At 32.7% G+C, this 23,578-nt stretch overlaps 2 protein-coding genes across 3 annotated transcripts; one reads left to right on the top strand and one right to left on the bottom strand.

Annotated features, from left to right (window-relative positions):
• Window positions 1–1,418: 1,418 nt before the first annotated feature.
• Window positions 1,419–9,701, top strand: LOC140880734 (beta-glucosidase 13-like). Its single transcript, XM_073285427.1, has 13 exons — window positions 1,419–1,732; window positions 3,681–3,750; window positions 5,226–5,284; window positions 5,533–5,608; window positions 5,904–5,981; window positions 6,080–6,167; window positions 6,367–6,625; window positions 7,285–7,400; window positions 7,601–7,815; window positions 8,518–8,549; window positions 8,870–8,972; window positions 9,054–9,156; window positions 9,417–9,701. Exons 1-13 carry the CDS (start codon window positions 1,574–1,576, stop codon window positions 9,586–9,588), a joined length of 1,530 nt encoding a protein of 509 aa, XP_073141528.1. The 5' UTR covers window positions 1,419–1,573; the 3' UTR covers window positions 9,589–9,701.
• A 638-nt stretch (window positions 9,702–10,339) lies between these two features.
• LOC140884804 (uncharacterized) lies at window positions 10,340–14,196 on the bottom strand. Of its 2 annotated transcripts, none has more exons than XM_073291664.1 (4): window positions 14,117–14,196; window positions 11,026–13,442; window positions 10,693–10,878; window positions 10,340–10,588 (listed from the first exon to the last, which is right to left on the bottom strand). In XM_073291664.1, the coding sequence occupies exons 2-3, from the start codon at window positions 12,161–12,163 to the stop codon at window positions 10,703–10,705; spliced, it is 1,314 nt and encodes a 437-aa protein (XP_073147765.1). In that variant the 5' UTR covers window positions 12,164–13,442; window positions 14,117–14,196; the 3' UTR covers window positions 10,340–10,588; window positions 10,693–10,702. The 2 variants fall into 2 exon arrangements, with proteins under 2 accessions (XP_073147765.1, XP_073147766.1); XM_073291665.1 differs by having other exon boundaries at window positions 10,340–10,537.
• Between the last annotated feature and the right edge of the window lie 9,382 nt (window positions 14,197–23,578).

Here is a 23,578-nt window from a genome sequence, read left to right as displayed (position 1 = left end):
TTTTTAGAAGTTTCATAACTTTATTTTATTATATTTGTGACAATGCAGAGCCCATATTAAGCTACGAGTGGACATGAGGGACTGCATTTACTTGGGTGTCAATTGATCGGTCTGTTAGGTTCGTAAGTCCAGAGAGTGACGTACCTCATAAGCGGTCATGTCTCATATCATCTTATAGATATCAATCTTATTCTTTAATTTTTGTTGTTGGTGTATTCTTCGATAAATATTAATTAGTTTTATCCATTAATATTTAACGTTGCTCCTTTAGGACTCACCCAACCAACTGAATCATACAACAGTATCAACTATCAAGTTGTTAACAATTCGATTAATAAGTCACCCATCTCAATACTCATCTCACTCAAGCCCAAGCAAATTTAACCTAACAAACAGAATAAAATAAACTTCAAATAATAACTTTAGAAAAAATAAAAAAATATTTACTTCGACCTTATTATATCTCACACTATTATATAAAATATTAAAATTTAATCTACGTGGGAAGAAAATAGAAAATTTGAGATTGTGTTTTAGTTTTTTGTTTTCCTAAAAATAAGAAAATAATTTCTAAAAGGTTTCGGAGCCAAGGAAAGAGTAGAATTAATTGATACGAATAGATTCGTTGACCAATTAATTAATTAGTTATCCTCTCTGTCTGTTCAGATAATAATATCCACAATAATAATAATAATAATAATAATAATAATAATAATAATAATAATAATAATAATAATAATAATAATAATAATAATAATAATAATAATAATAATAATAATAGTAGTAAACCAACTTGATGGTTTATTTATAAATTAATCACCATAATCAACAAGCATTAATTAATGGATGTAGATATTCTTTCCGTATTTAAATTGTTAAATGATCAATAACATAAATACGTTTTAACAAATTATAATATATTTTAATAATAGATTATTTCAAAAAAAATTTAGAATTTTACCTCTTATATTTGTCTCTTTATGATTTTGGTCATTTACGTTATCGAATTCTGTTATTCATCTATAAATTGTTTTTTTTCAATTTCAATCTTTTTTTTTTCTTTTTCAAGTTTGAGTATATATTTTTTATTATTTGACTATCTAATCTGAGACTTGTCTTAAACTTGGAATCTTATTGTTATATATTTCTGCCATTTTCTTTGCAGCATTGATGTGATGTTGATACATCAACATTTTAGTATATCATGTATGAAAAAAAAAAATTGACTAAAATTACAGAACCTAATGCCGAAATTGCCATAAAAATGAAAGATATAAGACTAATACTGAATTTTGAAAACATAACTGACTAAAATTGTGACGATATAAACATAAAATTAAAAGACGACAAAAACAATTTGTTTTGAGCTCGATAAAAAGTTAGCTACAATCTAATATCAAACAAACTCTTTTCTCAAACTTAAAACTTTGGTGCGACATGATCTCGCTTCCCTTGGATATATAATCAATTAGGAATTTGGTTAGTTGCACCTGCCTTCCCTGGCCTCGCTCTTCATATCTACCTATTTAAAAGGGCATCAGAACAAGCAATTTTGCACAAAGAAATCGGAGCAATGAATATTGTACGGTTTCATACAGTTACTCCATTACTCGTGCTTTGTCTCTTCTGCTGTTGTTTGTTTGGCGGCACAACAAATGCACTAAAGTCGCATTTCAATCGCAGTAGCTTTCCTCCTGGCTTTACGTTCGGAGCTGCCTCAGCTGCCTATCAGGTACTCCACTTTTACCATGTTTTCAAATACTTTCAAAAATTAAATACATTGTTTCTGTATTAACTTTCAAACTTTTTCTATGTATTTATATACGTTTATACATTATACATTCATTAAAGTATGGTTTTCGGGCTACACTGAAAATTTTTCGTTCGTTCGTTGGAGCTTTAGATAGTGTTTGAGAGTGCTTTTAGGAATCACTAATCAGCTTCTCTCCTAAACACTACCTTAGTCTCGCAGCATATAATAAGAAAAATCTTGGTTTCGTCTACAGTTGTTATACGTCTAGTTTGTCACTGTTTCGCGTGTATGATATCACGATGAAAAGGATTTAAAATACGAGGATTAATAATAAATTAGGAAAAATTATTTTTTTTGGTCCATTGACTTTCTTATTTTTTTTGGGTACATTAACTTTACAAACTTTGGTTTGGTACACTAACTTTTAATTCTCGACTATTTTGGTTCAATTTCTAATGTGACAGCTTCACATATCAGTATTTTTCGATTATACCTCGGCAATTTGACCAAAATAACTGAAAATTAAAAGCTAATATATCAAAATCAAACTTTAAAAACTTAATAAACGAAAACAGTAAAATGGACGACCTAATTGACCGAACAAACTATTTTCCCAATAAATTATTTGTAAGTCTCGTTATCATGGAATTCGAGTAACACACTGGATCTGAGGCGAGGATGTAAAGTCTTATCCTTCACAACGGTGCCCTAATTGTTAAATAAAATGAATATTTAATGAGGATCATCGCAGGCTCCATTGATGCATTAATTTCTAATGATCCATTTAGAAAGCAATTCATTGTTAAAAAATCAAAAGTAGAAAAAAAATTGCAAATTACGAGAGTAAAAATATAATTTTCTCTTTTTTAAATGATGAATTTCTATCACTTATTCTTAAATAAATTTAAAAATAATAATAATATTGTAAAACTTATATTTAATATGAAATGCCAGTACTACCAATATTTAATAAAGTGGTCGATATTTTGACATCACATATGCCCCTCCATTCACATTAATGATGCCCTTTCCTTTTCATTATCACAAAAACGACTGTTTAATGGTTTCACGGATCAATTTCATAAAACGGGTTTCCTATTTGGATCATCCTTGAAAAAATTATTATTTTTTTATGTCAAAAATATTATTTTTTATTATAAAAATAGGTATGAATCGTATGATTGATCTGTCTTACGGATAAAGCCGTGAGACCGTCTCACAACAGAATTACTCATTCATTATTGTTTGTGGTGAACTGTGTGTGAGTGTGTTTAATAATAATCTTGAAGCAGTTTACCATCTATTAGAAAATAAGATAATCATGATTTTTTTAAAAAAATAAAATAAGAGAAATATATCTTTAAATGACCACTATTCTTTCTCTCTTAGTATCTCATTATATTTAATGAATAAAAGGGTCTTATAAAAACCGACTTTTATAAATTAACACGATCACAAGCAAAATGAAAAAATAAAATAGGCCTTATATTTTAATATTCTACATGTTTTACTTGCCACATGAATTTTATATAAATTCCCATAACTTTTCATCCACTATTTATTTAGGTAGTTTTAATTTCCATTAATTTTTTAAATTACAACTTACTAAAATTTTATTACGAAAAATAGTTTTAGTAAATAAATATGTTAGATACACGCAAGTGCAACATGTGCCCTTCACGCTTGTTTTTTTCAAGTATGAGGCCTTGATAGCTTTAAATAAATAATAATATCCTGTATTTCCCCCAAAATAATTACCTCTAAAATAATATTGATTTACATCATTCATGATAAAATTACTATAATACATAAATACCAAAAATAAACATTATAAAATTAGTTGAAAATTTTAATTTAAATAACAAAAACTATCCTAAAATCAAAACAAATATTTTACCAAATTTCTAATTGTATTTATTATTTATAGTACGAAGGTGCTGCGTTCGAAGATGGTAAAGGACCAAGCATATGGGATAACTTCACTCACAAATTTCCAGGTCTCTTTATGACTTTATCACTCTTTTAAAACTTAATAATTATTTTTCATTCATATTAAATTTTTGTAATATCATATATGCCCACACTAATATATTTTTCTCTCACAAATTTCACACGAGTTATTTCTAAATTATGACGTCCTTTTCCCACGTCGGTGGAAGATAAAGTTTGAAACAGTTTATACTTGGTTGTAATGGACTTTTCGTTTTATATTAATCATTTTCGTAAACCTATGTATACTAAATAATTGTTACATGTGCCCATTAAATAATCGTGCATGATTAGGCTTAGAACGAGGCATGATCGCATGAGATGAATTATCTTTTTTTCCATGCTTTTCGATATTATCTATAGGTTATTTGAATTTGATCTGATCTCACTATTATTTCATTTATCTATTTTAAGATAATTATATATATTATTAATGAAAGTTAAATATCCTTGTATACTAATTAACTTTTGGTATATCTGTACAAATTTTTTTTTATAATTCTAAAAATATCATTTAACCACTTGATCGGATAAAAGTCAATACAAAACATTGTACATATGGTACTGAGTTATGATATTTGAGCACTTATTAGCTTATATTTAGATTAGATTGGGTACAAAAGATTAGATTTTGAGTATAAATTTTGAACAACTTTATTAATATCAACAATTAAAATACATGTTTGGGTACTCGAAAAATCATATATATCAAATCTAAAACTGTTAGTACTCCAATATCATATATTATATTAGTATCATATTTCTAATGTTTTGTACCGATTTTCATCGAAAAAGACAATTATTTCATTAATATCAATACTTTCATACATGTTTTAGTACTCAAAAATCATATATTTGTATCAGATCTAAAATAATTAGTACTCATATATCATATATTAATATCACATTTCACTGTTTTGTATCGAATTTTATCCGAGAAAAATTAATGAGTTCATTAAGTGCAAAAACATATTTATGCAGATTTTGGAGTGCAAATAAATTTTTTTTCCAGAGACCAAATGTAAGTCTCATCAAAATTGGGTCCAATTGAATTATTGTCCATGCAAGTCTCATCAATAATTGCTGGAAAAAGTCAAATAAAATAAAGAAATGCAATAGCCTGTCTGTATCAACTATAACAAAGAAAGCCAACCTGCAAAACAAACACACACATCACAGACAGAAAGAAAATGTCTCTTGTATGATCTATTTGGATGACCTCAACTTTATATCTATATATACATAACATACATACATGCATACATCCATACATACAAACATACTGTTTTGCGTTTAATCTTATATGCTTTTAAACTAAGATAACATATTGCCAAAAAAAAATAAAAGCACGAGGTTTTTCATTTAAGGATTCAAAGAAATTAAAGAATCAAATTTCTTTATTATTTTTGCCACTCTTTAATACAAGCAGCATCATGTTATATATATGACGATGAGTATATACAATCTAAATTTTACTATGCAGAAAAGATAGCGGATAGAAGCAATGGGGACGTGGCCGATGATTTCTATCATAAATATAAGGTGGGTTTATTATTTATATAAACTTGCGCTCTTAATCGTGTACACACGTTACTTGCATGTCTAGTATATATTTTATATAGGAGATGTACAAAAAGATCCATCGACTAGTGAGTTTTAAGCACTTTTTGGTCATTGGCATTAATCATTGTTGAAATCTAACGAAAATCAAATTGGCATTTACAACTCAATATTATAAAATATTCTAATGTCAATGTCAATAAAATCATTAAACTATGTATTGTTTTCAGGATGATGTGAAATTGATGATAGATACCGGACTGGATGCTTTTAGAATGTCTATTTCTTGGCCTCGGATATTACCAAGTAACACCATACCAACATTAATTCGTTAATTAATACTCTTTCAGTCTCAAATATATATGTATGTTTAATTTTTTATTTTTTTTCAGATTGAGAAAATCGTTGGAAAAACAAATTTCTAAATAAACTCCTTATTTTATCATATTATTTATTTCATTCAAATAACAGTTCACGTTTTCTAATTAGAATGGATTACTAGAGATATATATATATATATAAATATATATATTAATAAAATATATATATATATATGCTACATACTAAAGAAAAAAAACTGAACTATATATTTAATTATCAGATGGGAAGCTTAGTGGAGGAGTTAACAAGAAAGGAATTGCTTTTTACAACAATGTTTTCAATGAGCTCCTAGCGAATGGTAATAAATTGCATTTCTTAATATTTTTTTTTAAGTTTAATCAATATATGGTTACATATTATATGCATTAATGTTGAAGTAAATTGAATTACATGCAGGTGTAACTCCATTTGTCACTCTATACCACTGGGATCTTCCTCAAGCACTGGAAGATGAATACAATGGATTTTTAAGTACCCACGTAATGTACGTACGTGCCCCATTTTAGTCATTTTTCAATAAAATTTATTCGAGTATGTAAACTTTCCTTTATGCATGGTTAATAAACGAAAGAGATCTCTTATATATGTTCAATAAAATTACAAAATTTTTACGTTCCACAAACTATATATTGTATCAAACAAGATATTGATGAAATTATATATATTTTGGTACATGCATGCAGAAATGATTATAGAGATTTTGTGGAGCTTTGTTTCAAGGAGTTTGGTGATCGTGTAAAGCATTGGATCACACTAAATGAGGCATATATTTTCACCAACGGAGGTTATGACGGTGGAGTCGCCGGAACGCTTGCGCCCGGTCGCTGCTCGAACCGGACGATTTGCGCCCAAGGTAACTCCGCCACCGAGCCTTATATCGTGGCCCATCATCTACTCCTTTGCCACGCCACGGCTGTCAAGTTATACAGGGAAAAATACAAGGTCAGTTCGTGTGTGTGTGTGTGTGTATTCCAACATTCTTTGAGTAGAGAAATTAATTAATTAATAAATTAAATTGTGTATATATATTACTTGATCGCATCGAAATTATGTTACATGAGAATTATGAGTTGAGGCTATTCAGTTTTTTTATTGGTTATGTATGAAATTTTAAAATAAGGTGTATTTTAGACTACTAGAATATATTATATATTATAATAATAGAATAGTATTTGTAAAATTTTAAATTAAAGTATACTTAGCTACAATAATAATATAGAGATAAATAATCAGTATGATAAAAAAATAATAGTTAATATATTATTTGATTTGATTGATTAATTAAATTTTAAATAAGATGATAAATTATCATTTTGTTCTTTTAATAATTAATAAAATGTGAATAATGTTATTTATTGAGGGTAATATTGTAATTTAAATTAAATGATTTAATTTATGTAAAATAAATAATTAATAATTTGATTTATGTAGGATAAATAATGAGTAGATAGATAAATAATATGACCAAAAAACGATATGAGATTGGAGGAGATAAATAATCAATAGATTAATATTCTGTAATTTCAAACGATGCATTATATAAGGTACTATTTATTTATATATTTTATGAATCACTTACTGAAGAAAATAATTTGTGACAGGCGACTCAAAAGGGTGAAATTGGGATAACTCTAGTTACTCATTGGTTTGTTCCATTCTCCAGTAGCAGACTAGATGTCAAAGCTGCCCAAAGAGCTCTTGATTTTATGTATGGATGGTAAGTAAATACATAAAATTTTATTAAAATAATAAAGGAAATTGTATTTTTTTTGTCATGTACGTACATTAGTCTCATTGCGAGTTTGGTCCCGCAAATAGTCACGTTCAAGTCATTATTAAGGATCAAACTCACAATGCGACCAAAAATTCAAAACTATTAATTTAAAACTAATTAAATTCATCAATTGTATTTCAAAGGTTTGCTAATCCAGTAGTTTATGGAGAGTATCCAAAAATCATGCGATCGACAGTCGGAAACCGACTCCCGGAGTTCACAAAGGAGGAGAAAGAAATGCTGAAAGGATCCTATGATTTTCTTGGATTGAACTACTACACTGGGAATTATGCTGCTCACCTTTCAGCTCGAAATGGCATTGTTAGCAGTTCAACGGATAATATGGTTCATCTTTCAAGTAAGCTGAATAATTTTGCAAATATATATAATGTCATTATATTTAGGGTAATTGTGCCAAATTCGTCCTGTACATTGTCATATTTTGTGTTTTGATTTCAAATTTTGATATTTTTCATGTGAGCAGAGGTTTTATTTTACTTTTATTTTTTTTAGCTCTTAATCACGTTTAACGTGACGTGGCAACATATATGATTTTAACATGACAAAAGTCGTCATCATTGATTTGTCAGAGACCATGTTAGCACTTTTTAGTTTCTACGACTAAAAACAAACAAAAACAAAGATACATGACAAAATCAAATTTTGACCGAGTTAATTTGTTTATTTTTCTCTTAAATTTAATGAGATTCTATATATTCTATATAATTCAATTTTATAAATTCCTAATTACCTAACATAGTGATTGCAAACATAAATTTTGGTCATTGAGATTTAGTGGGCAGTAAAAACTATTGTGTTGGTTGTCTATGTGGTAGATTAATGATACAATCATGATGTTTAAGTTGTTACAAAAGGTTTGTATTTTCATGATTTTTTTATTTGAGGTTGTATTTTCATTATTATTAACAATTAAAAAATAGAAAAAAAAAATTCGAGTTAATTTAATTTAACTTTTATTTTATTAAAAATTAAAAAAACATTAAATTTATGAGCCACTTTATATATTTACAGCTTTTCGTTGCTTTAATTATTTTTGCAGCTGACAGAAATGGAGTGCCAATTGGTAGCCCGGTACGTAATTATATTAGCACAAAAATTGATGCGAGTTGATCTAATGTGTAAATTTGGTGATATGTATCTTTTAATTGATCATCAATAAAAAAGTATTATATTTTATATCAAAATATTATTTTTTATTTTAAATATAAACAAAATTATCTCGTCTCACATATAACTGTATCACAAAAGACTTATTTTTGTTTGTGTTTCAATCATGATTCTCTCTTTGTTACTCGTCACTACACTTCATATTTGGCAAATTTTGGTATAAAATCTTTTAGATATATATATATAATTCTTAAATCAAAATTTATATATTCATGTAATTTCAGACAGGTGTAAGCATCTTCTTTACATATCCAAAAGGACTCTACGATCTCCTTGTGTACACCAAAGAGAAATACAACAATCCCACAATTTATATAACCGAAAATGGTATGTCTAAATAACTTATTCAAGCAAATCAAACATGATATTTTCCTAATTTCTTTTAATTATCATCGTCGTCGTCGTCAGGTTATGGTTCACCCAACAATGGTACGGTAAAAGACGGTACTAATGACCTTGGGAGAGTCAATTTTTACCTACGACATCTTCAAGCGGTTCGAAAAGCAATCAAGTAAGCTTTATACACCTCCTTATGAGTTATATCTCCTATTTATGATTGATATCATATAGTTTTATTATGATGTCCAACAACTATGTTCAACTCCGTGTCCACCATTTACAATAAGTGATTTGACCGATACAATAAGTGAGTTGACTTGTACATAATGGGCACGGGATATAGTTGTTGGGCAGCATAACAAAACTTTGATATCATATTCATTTTGCACTCATATATATTCTAACATCATTATGTGATGTTATAACTTGCAGCCAAGGTGTGAAAGTTAAAGGCTTCTTTGGATGGACGTTTCTTGACACCTTCGAGTGGGGCTCCGGCTACACCCTCCGGTTCGGTTATTACTACGTCGATTTCAAGGACGGTCTTAAAAGAATCCCAAAGAAAACAGCGATTTGGTTCAAAAACTTCCTTGGAAAGAAGTAACCAATATGATCCTTTCTTGTTTGCCGTTCAAAATAAAAATTACCAACTGATTAATGAAAAATAAAGAGCCCAGCCTATTTTAAGGCTTCGTGAAATTCATGGGAGAAATGAAACATGTTCGTGGTGTACTCTTTGCTTTGTAATGAGATAATGTATTGCTTCAGTTCATCATCTCTCTCTTCTTGTTTGCTGGTACAATATACCTTAACAGCCTCGGGATATCACGTAGTCTTTACATAGCTACTGTTGTTAGAGAACAATCGAAACATGATACTCATACGTGCGTGTTACATCATGTGACACCTCGAGCTCCTCACCATCATTAAACTGCGGTTTGATTGGTTATATTTATCCACAAAATACAATTATTAATCTTATCGGTACATACCATCAACAAAATATATACCATCGGGACGCTTCCAATACATGTTTTCTCGAGAAATGGCATAATATAAATGAGATGATTAAAGCAAACACCTTGGAGATCCAGTGTCTCTATATATATATCTGATCTGACCTCCAATCTCCATAGCTATGAAAACACATCTTGTCGAATACTTATATCGAAACATATAATAGCACCTTCAAAGAGTGAGTAACCGGAAACGCAGCATCAACGATGCTGCTGACAATTCCACAATAAAATTTTGACAACCTCAACCCTCAGAAGTAAAGAAATACCAAAATCAGTCCATTTGTAACCCAATACATAACAGTTTCTTATACAACAGTAAAGTGAAGGCATAGGAAAGTCATCTCTACTGATGGTAATAGTTCAAAAGCAGCGAAATCAAGTAACAAATTTTTTACAGCACCGGAAAGAGTAAAACAGCATCAAAACTAAAATAGTCGTGGCTGATGTAGTCGCACTCGCTTTGTGCAGGAAACCATCATTTCCTAAAATTGCTTCTGTTCCTTGTTCTTGATTTCTGCCTCCTCTTGATGAGGTCTAAAGGGTGCATGATAAAAATCATTCAGCAAGTGGAGGGTCAGTTTCCTCCTAATACAAATATTAGTAATACATTACAGAAGTATACAGAAATAGAAGCTTTTATGATAAAAAAAATTTCGCCAAAAAAGCAAAAAACTTACATAACATATTACCTGTACATATTTATAAACAATACAACTCTGACGAGTTATCGCTAGAGATGTGTTCTCCCTCCTCAATCGTTGGTCGGTCTATCTCATCCCTGGTTCTAGCACTTCTATCCCTTCTTGATCTTCGCCTCTCACATTGCGCAGGGTTCTGATACAGCTCAAATGTCAGGGTATCCCAGTAATATTCATCTGCAATTGGGCGAAATCGTCCCTCGTAAGTTTCAATATACTCATCCATGCTGAACCATGGCTGGACAAGTGTCATGGGATCCAACCCACACCACTTCGCTGTACAAATTGCGTGTGAACATGGAATTCCAAAAATAGTCCACTTACCACAAGAGCATTCACGAGTTGTGAGCTGTACAGTTTGGATGTGTTGCCCCCCTCCCGTCGTAACAGAAGCCAATTTTTCCATAGCATCAAATTGGGTGACCGTGTGATTGCTGGATCGTGCAAACCACTGCTCGTACTTATGATATGCGTAATCAGGCCACAGCTGCTTGTTTTGAATCATGCGTTGGATTTCTAATACACGCTGGACGAAATACTGCACACACCTATGGAATGTTACCCACACAATTGCGGAAATAGGAAGCCTTTGGACACCCTTCAACACATCATCCAGACACTCGGACATTTTTGTCGTCATGATCTCACACCTCCTCCCACCATCATGAGCTAGCGTCCACTTCTCTCGCGGAATACCTAATAAATATTTGTGGGCCAATGGCTGCTTGTTTTTTATTGCATCCATCGTCACATCGAACTTGCGAATTTGGTGGTGCATGCCCGCATGCCAACACAGGTCTTTGAGATGAACATCACTGAACCGAGTGTTCAAACTTGAGCACACATGTCTCAGGCAAAAACAATGCATACCATGTGGATGTCTAAAATCAGGTACCTCGTCTACGGCTCTAATGATGGCTCGATGTCTATCAGAAATAAGGCATACACCTCTAACACCACAGACGACATGTCTAGACAGATTCTCCAAGAACCATTTCCACGAGTCATAATTTTCATCGTCTACGAACGCAAAGGCAAGTGGTAAGATCTGGTTGTTCGCATCCAGGCAAACGGCTATCAGCATCTTGCAGTTGTACTTTGAATGTAAATGGACACCGTCCACACAAATGATTTTGCGGCAGTGCGTAAACCCATCAATACACGGACGAAACGCCCAGAATACATAGTTAAGGATCTTTACTCCTGGGTTGTTCGTCGGTAAATGGTTACACTCAACTATGGTACCTGGATTATACTTTACCAAAGCACCCAAATATTTAGGCAATAGATATACAGAGCTCTCCCAAGTACCATAAACACTTTCCATAGCCCGCTTCAAGCTGAGCCAAGCCTTTTCATAAGAGATATCATAGCCGTATCTATCTTTAATAAGCTGTTTAACATTTTTTATCTCATACGGTGGATCATCGCGAACGATACCTAACAACGTGCTAACCACCATATTCTTGTCTAGGTTGTGATGGTCAAGATCAACTTGACTTGAGATACACGTATGTGGACCGTAGTATCTAGTAATCTTCCAGTACCCCAACCTCTTCTTTAGCGACGCTCAAAGACCCCACCTACAATTCACACCAGAAGACTTATTTTTTGCATTGTACTTTCCAAAAGATCGGGGAGCTTTGAACAACATGGTATTCACGTTTAACCACTCTGACAGAGTAATCTTTAACAGAACCGATCAAATGCTTCTTGTCTTTAAATGTCATGCTCGCATAGCTCACCTCTTATATGGTCGTAGCTCAACCGCGGTCTGGATGGAACACCAATAGAATCTGGAATCTGTTCTTCGGTGACTAAACTAAAGAATGGAGGATATTTATACGTGCTTGGTGCAGCTGTCCCATTGTGATTATGTATCATGGCATAGCACAGTGTAGCAGATGATGCAAGCTCCCCTGGATTTGCATGCAATCGATCGCCAACATCTGCACCCATCTTGTCATCGACGGAACAATGATCTTTTTCCAATTCACTCGATGATGTATCAGGTTCCCTGTCATTCCTGGCCACATCATCATAATCATCCCCTACCAAATCACGCCTTGTCTGATCCTGCGACGAGGGGGCAGTAGGTACATGACCCAAATATCGCGCATCTGCATCCTGTGAAACCTCATGATCTGTAACATTTATGCCTAAATAAGCGGAAGCTCCTACATTAGAATCCCAACCACGTGCATTGCTTGGCCACTGAGGAACTCCTTTATCCGACTAATTCACAATATACTGATCCCAGTCGCCAGTACCATGCTCCTGATATGAATTATCTCGACGTGCATCAACACTCCGAGCAACAGTGGAAGTACCGACATCCTCGCCCAACCCTATCGTGTTGAATCGTTGAGTTGTCAAGGGATTGTAAGTTTCTAGTCCATCAAGCTCTGTATTCTGTGCTATTGGCTTAGAGTTTACATACAAATGTAGGCACTGGAGGTCAGTGTCATCTAGCATAAACGGCAAGCAGTCGTCATTGTCCACGTTCAGATGCACTCGCATCACACGCGACCGCTCCATGTAAGCATATCTGGTTGATAGTTTCAGGCTGAATTTTGTGCTGTCGATTTTTAACTTCTGATGCAATCTTACAATCAACTCAGATAAATTCATAGATCGTGCTATACGCATTATAGTTGTTGCAGGGGTACTATATTCCACCGTTCCATGTCCCACTACTACATTACCACCTACATACAAAATCACCGAGACAGTGTCCATACCTGCGCGTAAGCAAAACAAACTTTTATTCAACAATAATAACAATATCAGTGATTTTAAAAATAGTGATAATAATGATGAAGTGATAATAATACCATCCAATATTAATTATGCTGCTTGTAGCAACAATTATAGTAATAATCATAGCACTAACGTATTAACATTAACAATAGTACAAGGATAAAAGTATTACTCCGTAGTAATAATTAGAATAATAATAATAACAACATATATGATGATAAAGATAGTAATATTAATATGAGGATAGTAACAACAATGATATCAAAAGCTACATTTATATTCCGTTCTTTTTTTGCTATTACTTTTTCAAATGTTCTTTCTTTTCAGTCAAACATTTAGCTTTTTTCCCCTTTCAATCCACCCAATTCTGAGAAGAGAGCAATAGAAATAGAACTCCACGGATTTTTGCTAAATAGTTCAAAGTCTTCCATAATGCAAACGAAATTTGAAACAATATGAGCAGTGAAATTCGATTCCGAGGTCAGGAAATATACACAAATCTTAAATTTCTAGTCATTCCCACTAAATATTCTATTTACATCGAAATGTGCTTCAAATAAACTTGTTGTTTCAGCATGATAATGGCGGGACACACGCACACAACTGAAGCATTTTGGGGGGAAAAAGAGTGAAAATTAGCCATTGAAATTCTCACCCCAAGTCTTAAGGAGTCGTGATGCGTCTGCTCTTCGTGAAAATGGCCGCCATTGAAGAGTCGTGCGAAGACGAACGGCGCTTTGGAGGGAAGAAAGAGGGTGAAAGTTGAACTCTTTTCTTCTTCAAGTGAATGCGAATAAATTATTATTTTTTTAAACAAAAATGTCATTCCTAATCCTAAATTAATTAAACAAATATTGGTTATATAAATATTATTACTAATTTTGTACAACTAATTATATCACATTTCATAATCGCCCATAACACATTCGCAATGGCGGAGTCTGGATTTCAGCACCACCCGGGCTAAAAAATTTTAGCGAGAAATTCAAAAATCATGGAAGCTGGAAAACTTTATAAGATGGAGAGTGAAGAATATGACACTAACACAATAGTAGATTTGAATAAAAACCCATTTTTTATTTTTTTTGGACTAGTTTTGAAAACTAAAATGTGGGTTACTTCATTTTTTTAATTGAGCTACTCGGGCTAATATAACATTAGCCCAAAAATAACACTTAAAATTCATTTTTAAATTTTTGGGCCATATAAAAAATTTTAAAAAATTTTGACCCTTTAAAAAAAAAAATTTAATGACCCTTGACTTGAGTATTTTTGTTTATGTTTTGTTGTTAAGTTTATGGACCGTCGGTTACGATTACTTTACAATTGACATTTTTCCTAAAACAAATAATTTTAAAATTATATGAATATGTTTTTCTTTGTAGATGGATCATGAAATGACTCACTTACATCCTTTCTCAAATTAAATAAGAATGATGAAGAATTAGATAACTAGGAGCACAATATGTTTAGAGGCTGGTGATGACTGATGATGCATGTTATTACCCTTGAAGTTCTATTAAGTTGTGTTATTTTAAAGTTGTACGCTTCCACATTTGTATGTGATATTTTATCGTTGTAAAAGAAATTTATTAATGAAATATACTTATTTGGTAAAGTCTGATATTTTTCATTTTTTTAAAAAACGCTAGTGTCATATGTTGTAGCCTTTTAGGCATAGTGTCTGGCATTAATTTAAGTGATAACATGGCCAATCAGGTTCATAATGTGGGAAAAATACAATATGAAGGAAACGTGTGATAATAAAATGAAAGATAAATAGTATTGTGTGATAATTTATTTAGTGTTTGACCATATTTTCAAAATCGGACCGGAAAGGTCGTTCGACCGGGAACCGATCATTGGTCCAGTCACTTTAAAAAACTGTTTTAACGGTTGAATCGGTCAGAATTGATAAAAAAAACCGGTCAAGAACCGGTTCAACCGATTTTGAGATTTTTTTATGTTTTTTGAAAAATTAGTTTTTTTATTTTAAAACTTTAATTTAATATTTTATTTTATATATATATATATATATACATTATTATTTGAAATTTGTACTTCGTTAAAATATTATTTAGTAATATTAGAGTATTTTAATTAATTTATTTATTAAAAAAATATAAATATAATTAATATTTTGAATATATTTATATAGTTATTTAGTTTTCAAACTATGATAAATATATTTTTTTTGTCTATTATATACATCTTTTATATTTTTAAAATTTAAAACATAATATTAATTATATTATATTACATTATATAAACGGATTTTCGGTCCGACTGTCCGGTTAAAACGGTGCGACTGATTGAACCATTTTATTAATAAAAACCGGTTCGATCGCAGGTCCTGCTATGAAAACATTGGTGTGTTATACAATATACATAAATATAATTTTAAAATGATGGATTATTTTTATAATTGCATTACAATGACCAAAATATCCCTATCATATATTAATAAACAATGATATTTACCTTCCACAGTTTACTAATCACACCCCATATTTAATTTTAATTGTTTTAAGGGTAAATGATTTTAAAATCCCTACCAACCCTTCAAACTTTATCTTAACTCCCTAACCATAATTTTCTTTATTTCAACTCCTTAGTGGTTCCCATTTTTGAATTAAATATTATTTAGCAACTAATCTTTTGTACGTGGCATTGTTAACCTATCGAACCAGTCCCGGCCATGCAAGACTATCAGTTACGCAAGGTTTTCAGTCGATATACTCCGAATTAGGGTCCAACATGCTTCCATAAGATGAATTAAATTCAAAAACCTCTTTGACCAAAATGTCGTCGGGTCATACCTGCCGAGTTTTATGAAGTGCTCCTCACACTCCAACCACGCAGTCGCAACAGATGGTTTTTGCACAAGCTCCTTCAACGACACTCAGCACAGTCTTAATTCATTTTCTACCTTAAGACGTATGGTATATGAATTTAATTATAAAATATGAGCATGAGAGAACAGAAGACTTTAAAAAAATTATTCAGACATAATATTATTACATAAATCAACTCATTTGAAGAGGAGAAGACAACTTGTTTTGCTACTCATAGTAGCCTTGTTCTTGAAAATGATCTTCCAACGATCATTGGAAACAGATCACAGGGATTTAAAAGGAAGAAATTCAGAAATAATCCTTATAATAAAAGAATGAAAAGTTCTTGGAAACCAACTACATTTTGGTCCAAACAAAAGGCCAGATCCTATAGATCGGGTAGAAAAGTGGACCTACAAGAACATCCCCAACAACAGGCTTATCACAAAGCAGGGGAAGAACACCATCAAGAAGAACTTTCAAAAGAACTCATACAAGAGCAAGTGAAAGTTTCAAGGATTGCAATTGCTGGACATGTGGAGCAAAAGGACATATATCTACAAATTGTCCAGAAAACGAGAAAAAAGGAGTTAAACTTTTTGAAGCAACACCAGATATGGATGATACGGTCTTCTTTCAAGATCTAGTCCAAGTTTGAGGATAACCCCTCAGATGAAAGCATATACGAAGAAGAGATATTGTTTAGTCGAGAAGTTTCTGAGTATGAATCAGAATCAGAATCAGAGTAAAGAGGAAGTGTTTCGGCATGAAACACATGAAAGTTTGGCTGGGTTCTTTAGTCAAACCACGATATCTCATAATATGGTCCAAATGATTATGAGAGAAAATCCAACATTACAAAAGTACCAAGGATTTTTGGCAGGACAAGTTGAAAGAGTCTTAGAAAATCTAGGGCTAAGACAAAGAAGACATAATTTGATTTATAAGGTATCCAGAAGGGAAATGGCGATCCATATGGAATTAACCAGTAATCAAATTGAGATGCAGTTAATTTCCTTTGAGGAAATTCGAGAGGAATTACATAAATTAAAAGCAGAAGTAGCAAAGACAATGTCTTGGATTCATATTGGAGCAATCCAGATTATGATCAAAGCTACTTTTAAAGAGGGAATAGATTCACCCATAGATATCGTAGTATGCGATAAAAGAATGAAGAATATACAAGATGCGGTTCTAGGAACTATCTCGGGAAATTTGTGTGCAGAAAAAATTGTGGGAGTTATTTATCCAAGAATAGCCTACAATTTAGCTGATAGAGATTTTAGTCGAGCCTTGACGTTGCATCAAAACATCAAGAAAAAAAGACTAATGAAGGAAGGAAATAGGCCATATTCTATTACGTATCAAATTTCATATGCTCTTTCTAATACTCACCATTCTGAATTATTTATTAGAAATGAGTTCATTGAAATTCCAGAGATCTTTGGAAAAGTTGCTCAAGCAATATACCTGGAAAGAATCGAGTTTCCTTTAATTCAGGAAACATACATTCAAATTCAAGACAGACCGGTTCTATACAGAGACCTTAAAATAGAACCCCGAAGATTATATTTCCAAGGAGACAGAATGACAAGCAAGAGATGGGACAAATCTCCTATTCAAGAAATTCCACCAGAAGAAAAAGAGTTTTCTATAATAGAAAAACTTAGATCTCCAGAAGGATGGAAAGAAGTGAAAATAGTATTCGAAATTACAAGTCATCGGAACCAGTTCCCTTGTAACTCGATTTACTATTTGGAACAACAGAAAAAAGGAACTTACCAAGGAGTGATAAATATTGGAGAATTGGAAGTTCAAATCTGGGGAATTCCAGGAAAAGAAATGGATAAGCTCATTCTTGGTCTAGAATTTCTGGTGAACCATAAATCATGGAAACGCCTTGAAAAGGGAATAGAGTTCATGGCAAAAGAAAAGACTTGGAGGATTCAATAAGAATTCTACGAAATGGAAAACCAAGAGAATTGGATAAGGGACAATCCCTTAATCAGATTCGAAAACTCTGTTCACAAACAGAGGAAGAAGCAACTGCTGAAATTAGTAAGTCATGAACATGATTTACTAGAACGCATTGAAGAAGTAAAAATGTGTAACCATACTCTACCTTCTGAGGCCTTAGAAAAACTAAAGGTAAATAGTCTTAATCGGATTACTAAATTACAACACAGTCTGTTAAAAATGGCGGGGCCATTTAGTAATCCCTTTAAAAATGACAACAAGTCCTTTCTCCATATACATTCCGATAGGGATGTTGTATGAACAATAAAAGGCTGAGTACTTTGCAGCTTATATTGACTCGGGAGCATAAATTTGTACAGCAAAAAGAGAAGTCTTCCCTGAAGAATGTGAAGAAGAATTGCCAAAAATTGCTGGACGAGATTTCTCTCTCAGAATTTTAATTCTTTGCAAAAAAATAAAACAAGCAGAGATCCTTATTGGAGGTGCAGGTCAAACACCTTGGTACAAGGTAAAAACACCACCAATCTATTTTCATGATACAGGAGCTGATATCCTGTTAGGAAATAACTTCTTACAAAGGTTTAAGAAGTACACACAAGACAATGAGTCAAGAAAACTTATGTTCACTACAATTTGTGATCATAAAATTATAGTTCAAAGACTCAAGGTTGCTTTTTATCGACAATTGCCGATAATATTTCGCAGCCAGCGTGGTGATAAAGGACAACTTTTTCACCCGAAAATGAAAGATCCAAAAAGGTTTGGAGAAACCATGTTGAAAATAACAACAGAACAAGAACTCCAAACAGAGGATATGGAGCTTCTCAAGGTAACTCTAAATCACAGAGATATAGAATTAGAAAATGAGGTATCCCTTGAAGATGTCAAAAAGAGACTCAAAGAAAGTTACAACGAGCATCCTTTGGCATGGTGGGATAGAAATCAACTCAAAGTCAGTCTTACTTTAAAGGAAGGCAAAGAGTATGAATTCGTCAAATATAAGCCTATCCCGATGAACATAACAGATCAAAAGGATATGAGAATGATTATCAAGGAACATTTTGACCTTGGTTTAATCAAAGAAGGAGTTTCACCATATAGCAGCCCAGGTTTTCTGGTTAGAAATCATGGTGAAATAAAAAGAGGGAAACCCAGGCTAGTTATTAACTACCAAGGTATTAATAAAATCCTGGAGTTTGATGGGTACTTCATACCAAGTAGAGTACACCTAATTAGTTGTGTACGAAATGCTAGAGTGTTCTCAAAATTTGATTGTAAGTCTGGATTTTATCAGATTCGAATGGAAGAAGGCAGTAAGAAATTCACAGCCTTTTCCACTCCACAAGGACACTATATTTGGGAAGTTATGCCTATGGGATTGGCTAATGCACCCCAGATATTTCAAAAAAAGATGGATAACCTTTTTAAAGATTATTTCAACTTTATGTTTGTTTATATTGATGATATTATGATAGCATCAAAAAACATAGACGAACACGTTAAACACTTAGAGATTTTCTCTAAAATTTGTAAACAAGAAGGACTGGTCTTATCTGAAAAGAAAGCAGTCATAGCAACAAGGAAAATTGAATTCCTTGATGAAAATGGAATAATTCTACAACCCCATATTGTAGAAAAGGTAAAGAATTTTCCAGATAAACTCAAAGACGTAAAACAACTCCAGAGTTTTCTTCGAGTAGTTAATTTTGCAGGAATGCTCATTAACAACCTAGCAATGTACAGAAAGGTGTTCAGTCCTTTGTTAAAAAAGGATGCTAGGTTTATATGGACCGATGACCATACTAAAGGGATAAACCAATTAAAAGAGATATGTAAGAATCTCCCAAAAATGGCTATACCCTTAGATGAAGATGATCTGATATTATTTACGGATGCCAGTGACGATTGGTGGGCAGCAGTCCTTACCAAGATCACTCCAGATGGGGAAATACCATGCAGATATTGTAGCGGTCTTTTTTCAGAATCAAAGGCCATCAGATGGAATATCAACGAAAAGGAATTTTACGCAGTTAAAAGGGATTTTGAAAAATGGCCATTATTTTTACTTGCTAAAAAATTGACTCTGAAGGTTGATAACACCCAGGTAAAAGCTTTTCTAAGAAATAAAATTGAATCTAAACCTGAGAAAGCTAGGTTATTAAGATGGCAATCATTATGTCAAAATTATATTTTTGATAATGTTATTATTAAATCTCATGAAAATATTCTTGCAGATTTCTTAACAAGAGATGGAAGGCAGTGATGTGGATTCCATCATGAAAATGCAGAGGCATCTCAGGGAACACCTTGGGTTGCTTCAAACCGAGTTCAACCAGTTAGCCATTAATGTTGAAATGGCCGGCAGGTTACAACAAGCTGATTGGATCAAAGTATCTAATCGAATTACAGGATGTATGCAAGCTCAAACACAACTATGGGCTGCTATTCAAGGGCCAATTGTCAAGGCTATAGAGAAACCATTGGTTTCTCATAAACAAGATATGATAAAACCATTGATTTTACAAAAACAAGAAATACAACCACCGGTTGGGAAACAAGATGTTGAGGAAGCTAAAACTCAAGAAACAAGTGCTAATCTATCATCAGCTTTTGATGATCTAGCTGAAGCAACAATTGATGAGGATTCCTCATCAAGTCAACTCTCCGCCTCTGAGGTAAAAGAGGAAGAGATCAATCTTAGGTCCAACACTGACAAGGGCAAATCTAAGATTGATACTAACCCAACTATTATTTCTCCATTTCAGGTTTATCAACAAAGGTGAGAGAAATTAAGTACAAGAAGTGAAATTAACCCTAACACTTGTAGGGTTGATGTGGCAGGGATATATCCAAGGGTTTGGCTAAAAAACAATGTCAATCCTAAGGATGTAAAGCTCTGGTATGAATTTGGAGCTTTGGCCTCAGTTTATACAACATCACCAAGCTTCCCGGAGATATCACAGTTACCGAAATGGATTCAGGAAGGAGTCCAATAAACATGGGCAAATAACGACCATTTGTCCAGAGGAGATGTGCTTGAGTTATACTTTTTTAGTGCAGCTCCGGAACCAACAGTGAAAGGATCACACGAACCCTTTCATTTCATCAAGCTAAGGAGACCTGATATAAATAGTCACAAATTTATTAAGGATCCTAAAACTGAAGAAATACCCTTAGTGTCCACTTTCGGAGAAAATGAGATCTCAACCAGAAGGGCATGGGGTATTTGGGTCTGTCTTACTGAGATGGACAAAGTCAAGTTTCCATTTAAATTTTATCAGAATTCTGTGAATGGATCGTTCCTGTTAAACACAATGACAGGAAAAACTACAGCCTTTGCGGAAGAACTCTTTGAAAAGAAGAGAAATCTTTTGTGAAACAACAAGCTGCAGGGGAGTAAAGAAACTCGCCGAAAATTTTGTAACATGACTCATATTAGACGATGATCAGAGAATATCTGCTCAGAATGCCCAAATCAGAAGGAGCCAGAATTTGGAAAAACCTTTAGACCCCGAACGGATCGAAAGGATTTTTCCGAGACAAGCAAAGGTGGACAAGGACCACTGAAGATGCGTTTTCACAGAGGCCTACTTCAAAAGCAAAAGATGCCCCGACAACAATAAAAAAAAACATGTGAGGAGAATAAAGTCAAAAGAAAGTGGCAGACATGCGATTCCTCCACTAGTAAAAGATGCCATCAATAATGGCATAAAGAATACAAGACAGCTGCCTCCTCCACTAGTAAAAGATGTCATCAATAATGACATAAAGAAATACAAGACAGCTGTAAGATTCCCTGAAGTTTCTCGGTGAAACGAGTGGAACCTCAGCTATAAATATAAGTGTTCAAGGAAGCTGAAGATATCGATCATTCCCTTCAGTTTTCTTACAAATAAATTACAACACAAAGGTGTACGCTTATTTATACCCCTTATTTTCTTGTAGTTCTTCTGTAATGCTGCCATATGGCACTATTCTGCTAATTTTCCTTTCAAAAAAAAGGCACGTCTTGCCAATGTATCAAGATTACCTGGAACATATTCTTTGATCAATATTTCTCTCCAGGGACTTGACATTTTTGCGAAAAATAGCTGAATAGCTATATTTTTCTTGAATCCCAAATTCCATCTGTATTTAGTGAATAACATAATTTATTCATCAACTAAACAGATATCATGTAGCTCGAGGCTATAAAGAGCTTGAGTATATCTTCTCTTTTTCTCTGTATCTTGATTATTGAAATAATCTACTCCTATGAATTGTGCTTTAAATAGGGTGGCCATTCTTTCTCCAATCTCGCTAAGGGATTCTCCTGCTAAGATTGATTCCTTAGTTTCTGGCATAGTCATCTCCCATGCGATCTTAACAGATCCCATTAGACTCATTTCTAGAAGTTTAATGAATCCTTCTTTATTGAGATCTAATGTCACTGCTGCTATTCTCATAGCTGACGTCCAATCATCTATAAGATCTTCTCTGTTTTTTAAGTCCAAGACATCAAGGTTTAACATAACCTCGTAAGGATGTATTGGATCTAAAACAGTTTTTCCGTAAGGAGTTTGATGGAGTGGGATTTTACTTCTTCTTGATCTGGTTCCTGCTGGATGTGAATTTTCTCCAACCTAAAACTCACTATGCGGTTCTTCTGTTTTAACCACATATCTTGGGGGATTCCCTATGGGTTGTTCACCTTCAGGGGAATTCATTTTTAGATCTACTATTTTCAGATTCGCAAATGAATCCGCAAGATCTTGTAGATCCTCGAGATTTAATCTTTCTAAAGTAGTCATCAGATAGTGTTTTTCTATGATACTGCTTTTATAAGATTAATCATCATTTCATCATTGGTTAAAGGTTTTTGAACCATTTTGGTTTTACCTTTCTGATGTAACAAAGGTTCGATACCAAATGAGAGTGGTAACCTTCCTCCTGTATTTCCTTTTCTAGAACCCAAAGTATGTTCTAGATTTATGATTTTATTTTGAAGATCCTTTAGAGTTCCAAGAATTTTTTCTTATTTCTTAAGGATTTCATCAATTTGCCGAGGTATTTCATACAGCTGATTGCTGTAATATTGTACCGTCTTTTGAATTTCTCTAAGATCTCCGGAGAGTTTAGAGGAATCTGGGGTAATCTCTAAAAATTGAGAGTTAGAAATCATTTTTCTTTATCTCTTCAAAATTAAGAGCATTAATCACAACCTGTTATAAGTAATCTATTGTGAATAGATTAACTTGTTTATAGGATTTCATATGAATAAAATCCTCTTGATTCAAACCTTCGTTTGAAGTCATCTTTTGTAGAAA

Source organism: Henckelia pumila, chromosome 2 (genome assembly GCF_033568475.1).
Source record: "Henckelia pumila isolate YLH828 chromosome 2, ASM3356847v2, whole genome shotgun sequence".
Lineage (NCBI taxonomy): Eukaryota > Viridiplantae > Streptophyta > Magnoliopsida > Lamiales > Gesneriaceae > Henckelia > Henckelia pumila.
Note: the sequence above shows the minus strand (reverse complement) of the source record. Positions and strands in the feature narration are given on the sequence as shown.

Bases quoted from the DNA above. Each gene is read 5' to 3' on its own strand.
- LOC140880734 (XM_073285427.1), top strand. From the start codon at position 1,574: ATGAATATTGTACGGTTTCATACAGTTACTCCATTACTCGTGCTTTGT. The intron at 7,816-8,517 runs GTAAGCTGAATA...TTATTTTTGCAG, and splicing joins TAATATGGTTCATCTTTCAA to CTGACAGAAATGGAGTGCCA. The intron at 8,550-8,869 runs GTACGTAATTAT...ATGTAATTTCAG, and splicing joins GAGTGCCAATTGGTAGCCCG to ACAGGTGTAAGCATCTTCTT.
- LOC140884804 (XM_073291664.1), bottom strand. From the start codon at position 12,163: ATGGTGGTTAGCACGTTGTTAGGTATCGTTCGCGATGATCCACCGTAT. The intron at 10,879-11,025 runs GTAAGTGGACTA...GCCCAATTGCAG, and splicing joins AACTCGTGAATGCTCTTGTG to ATGAATATTACTGGGATACC.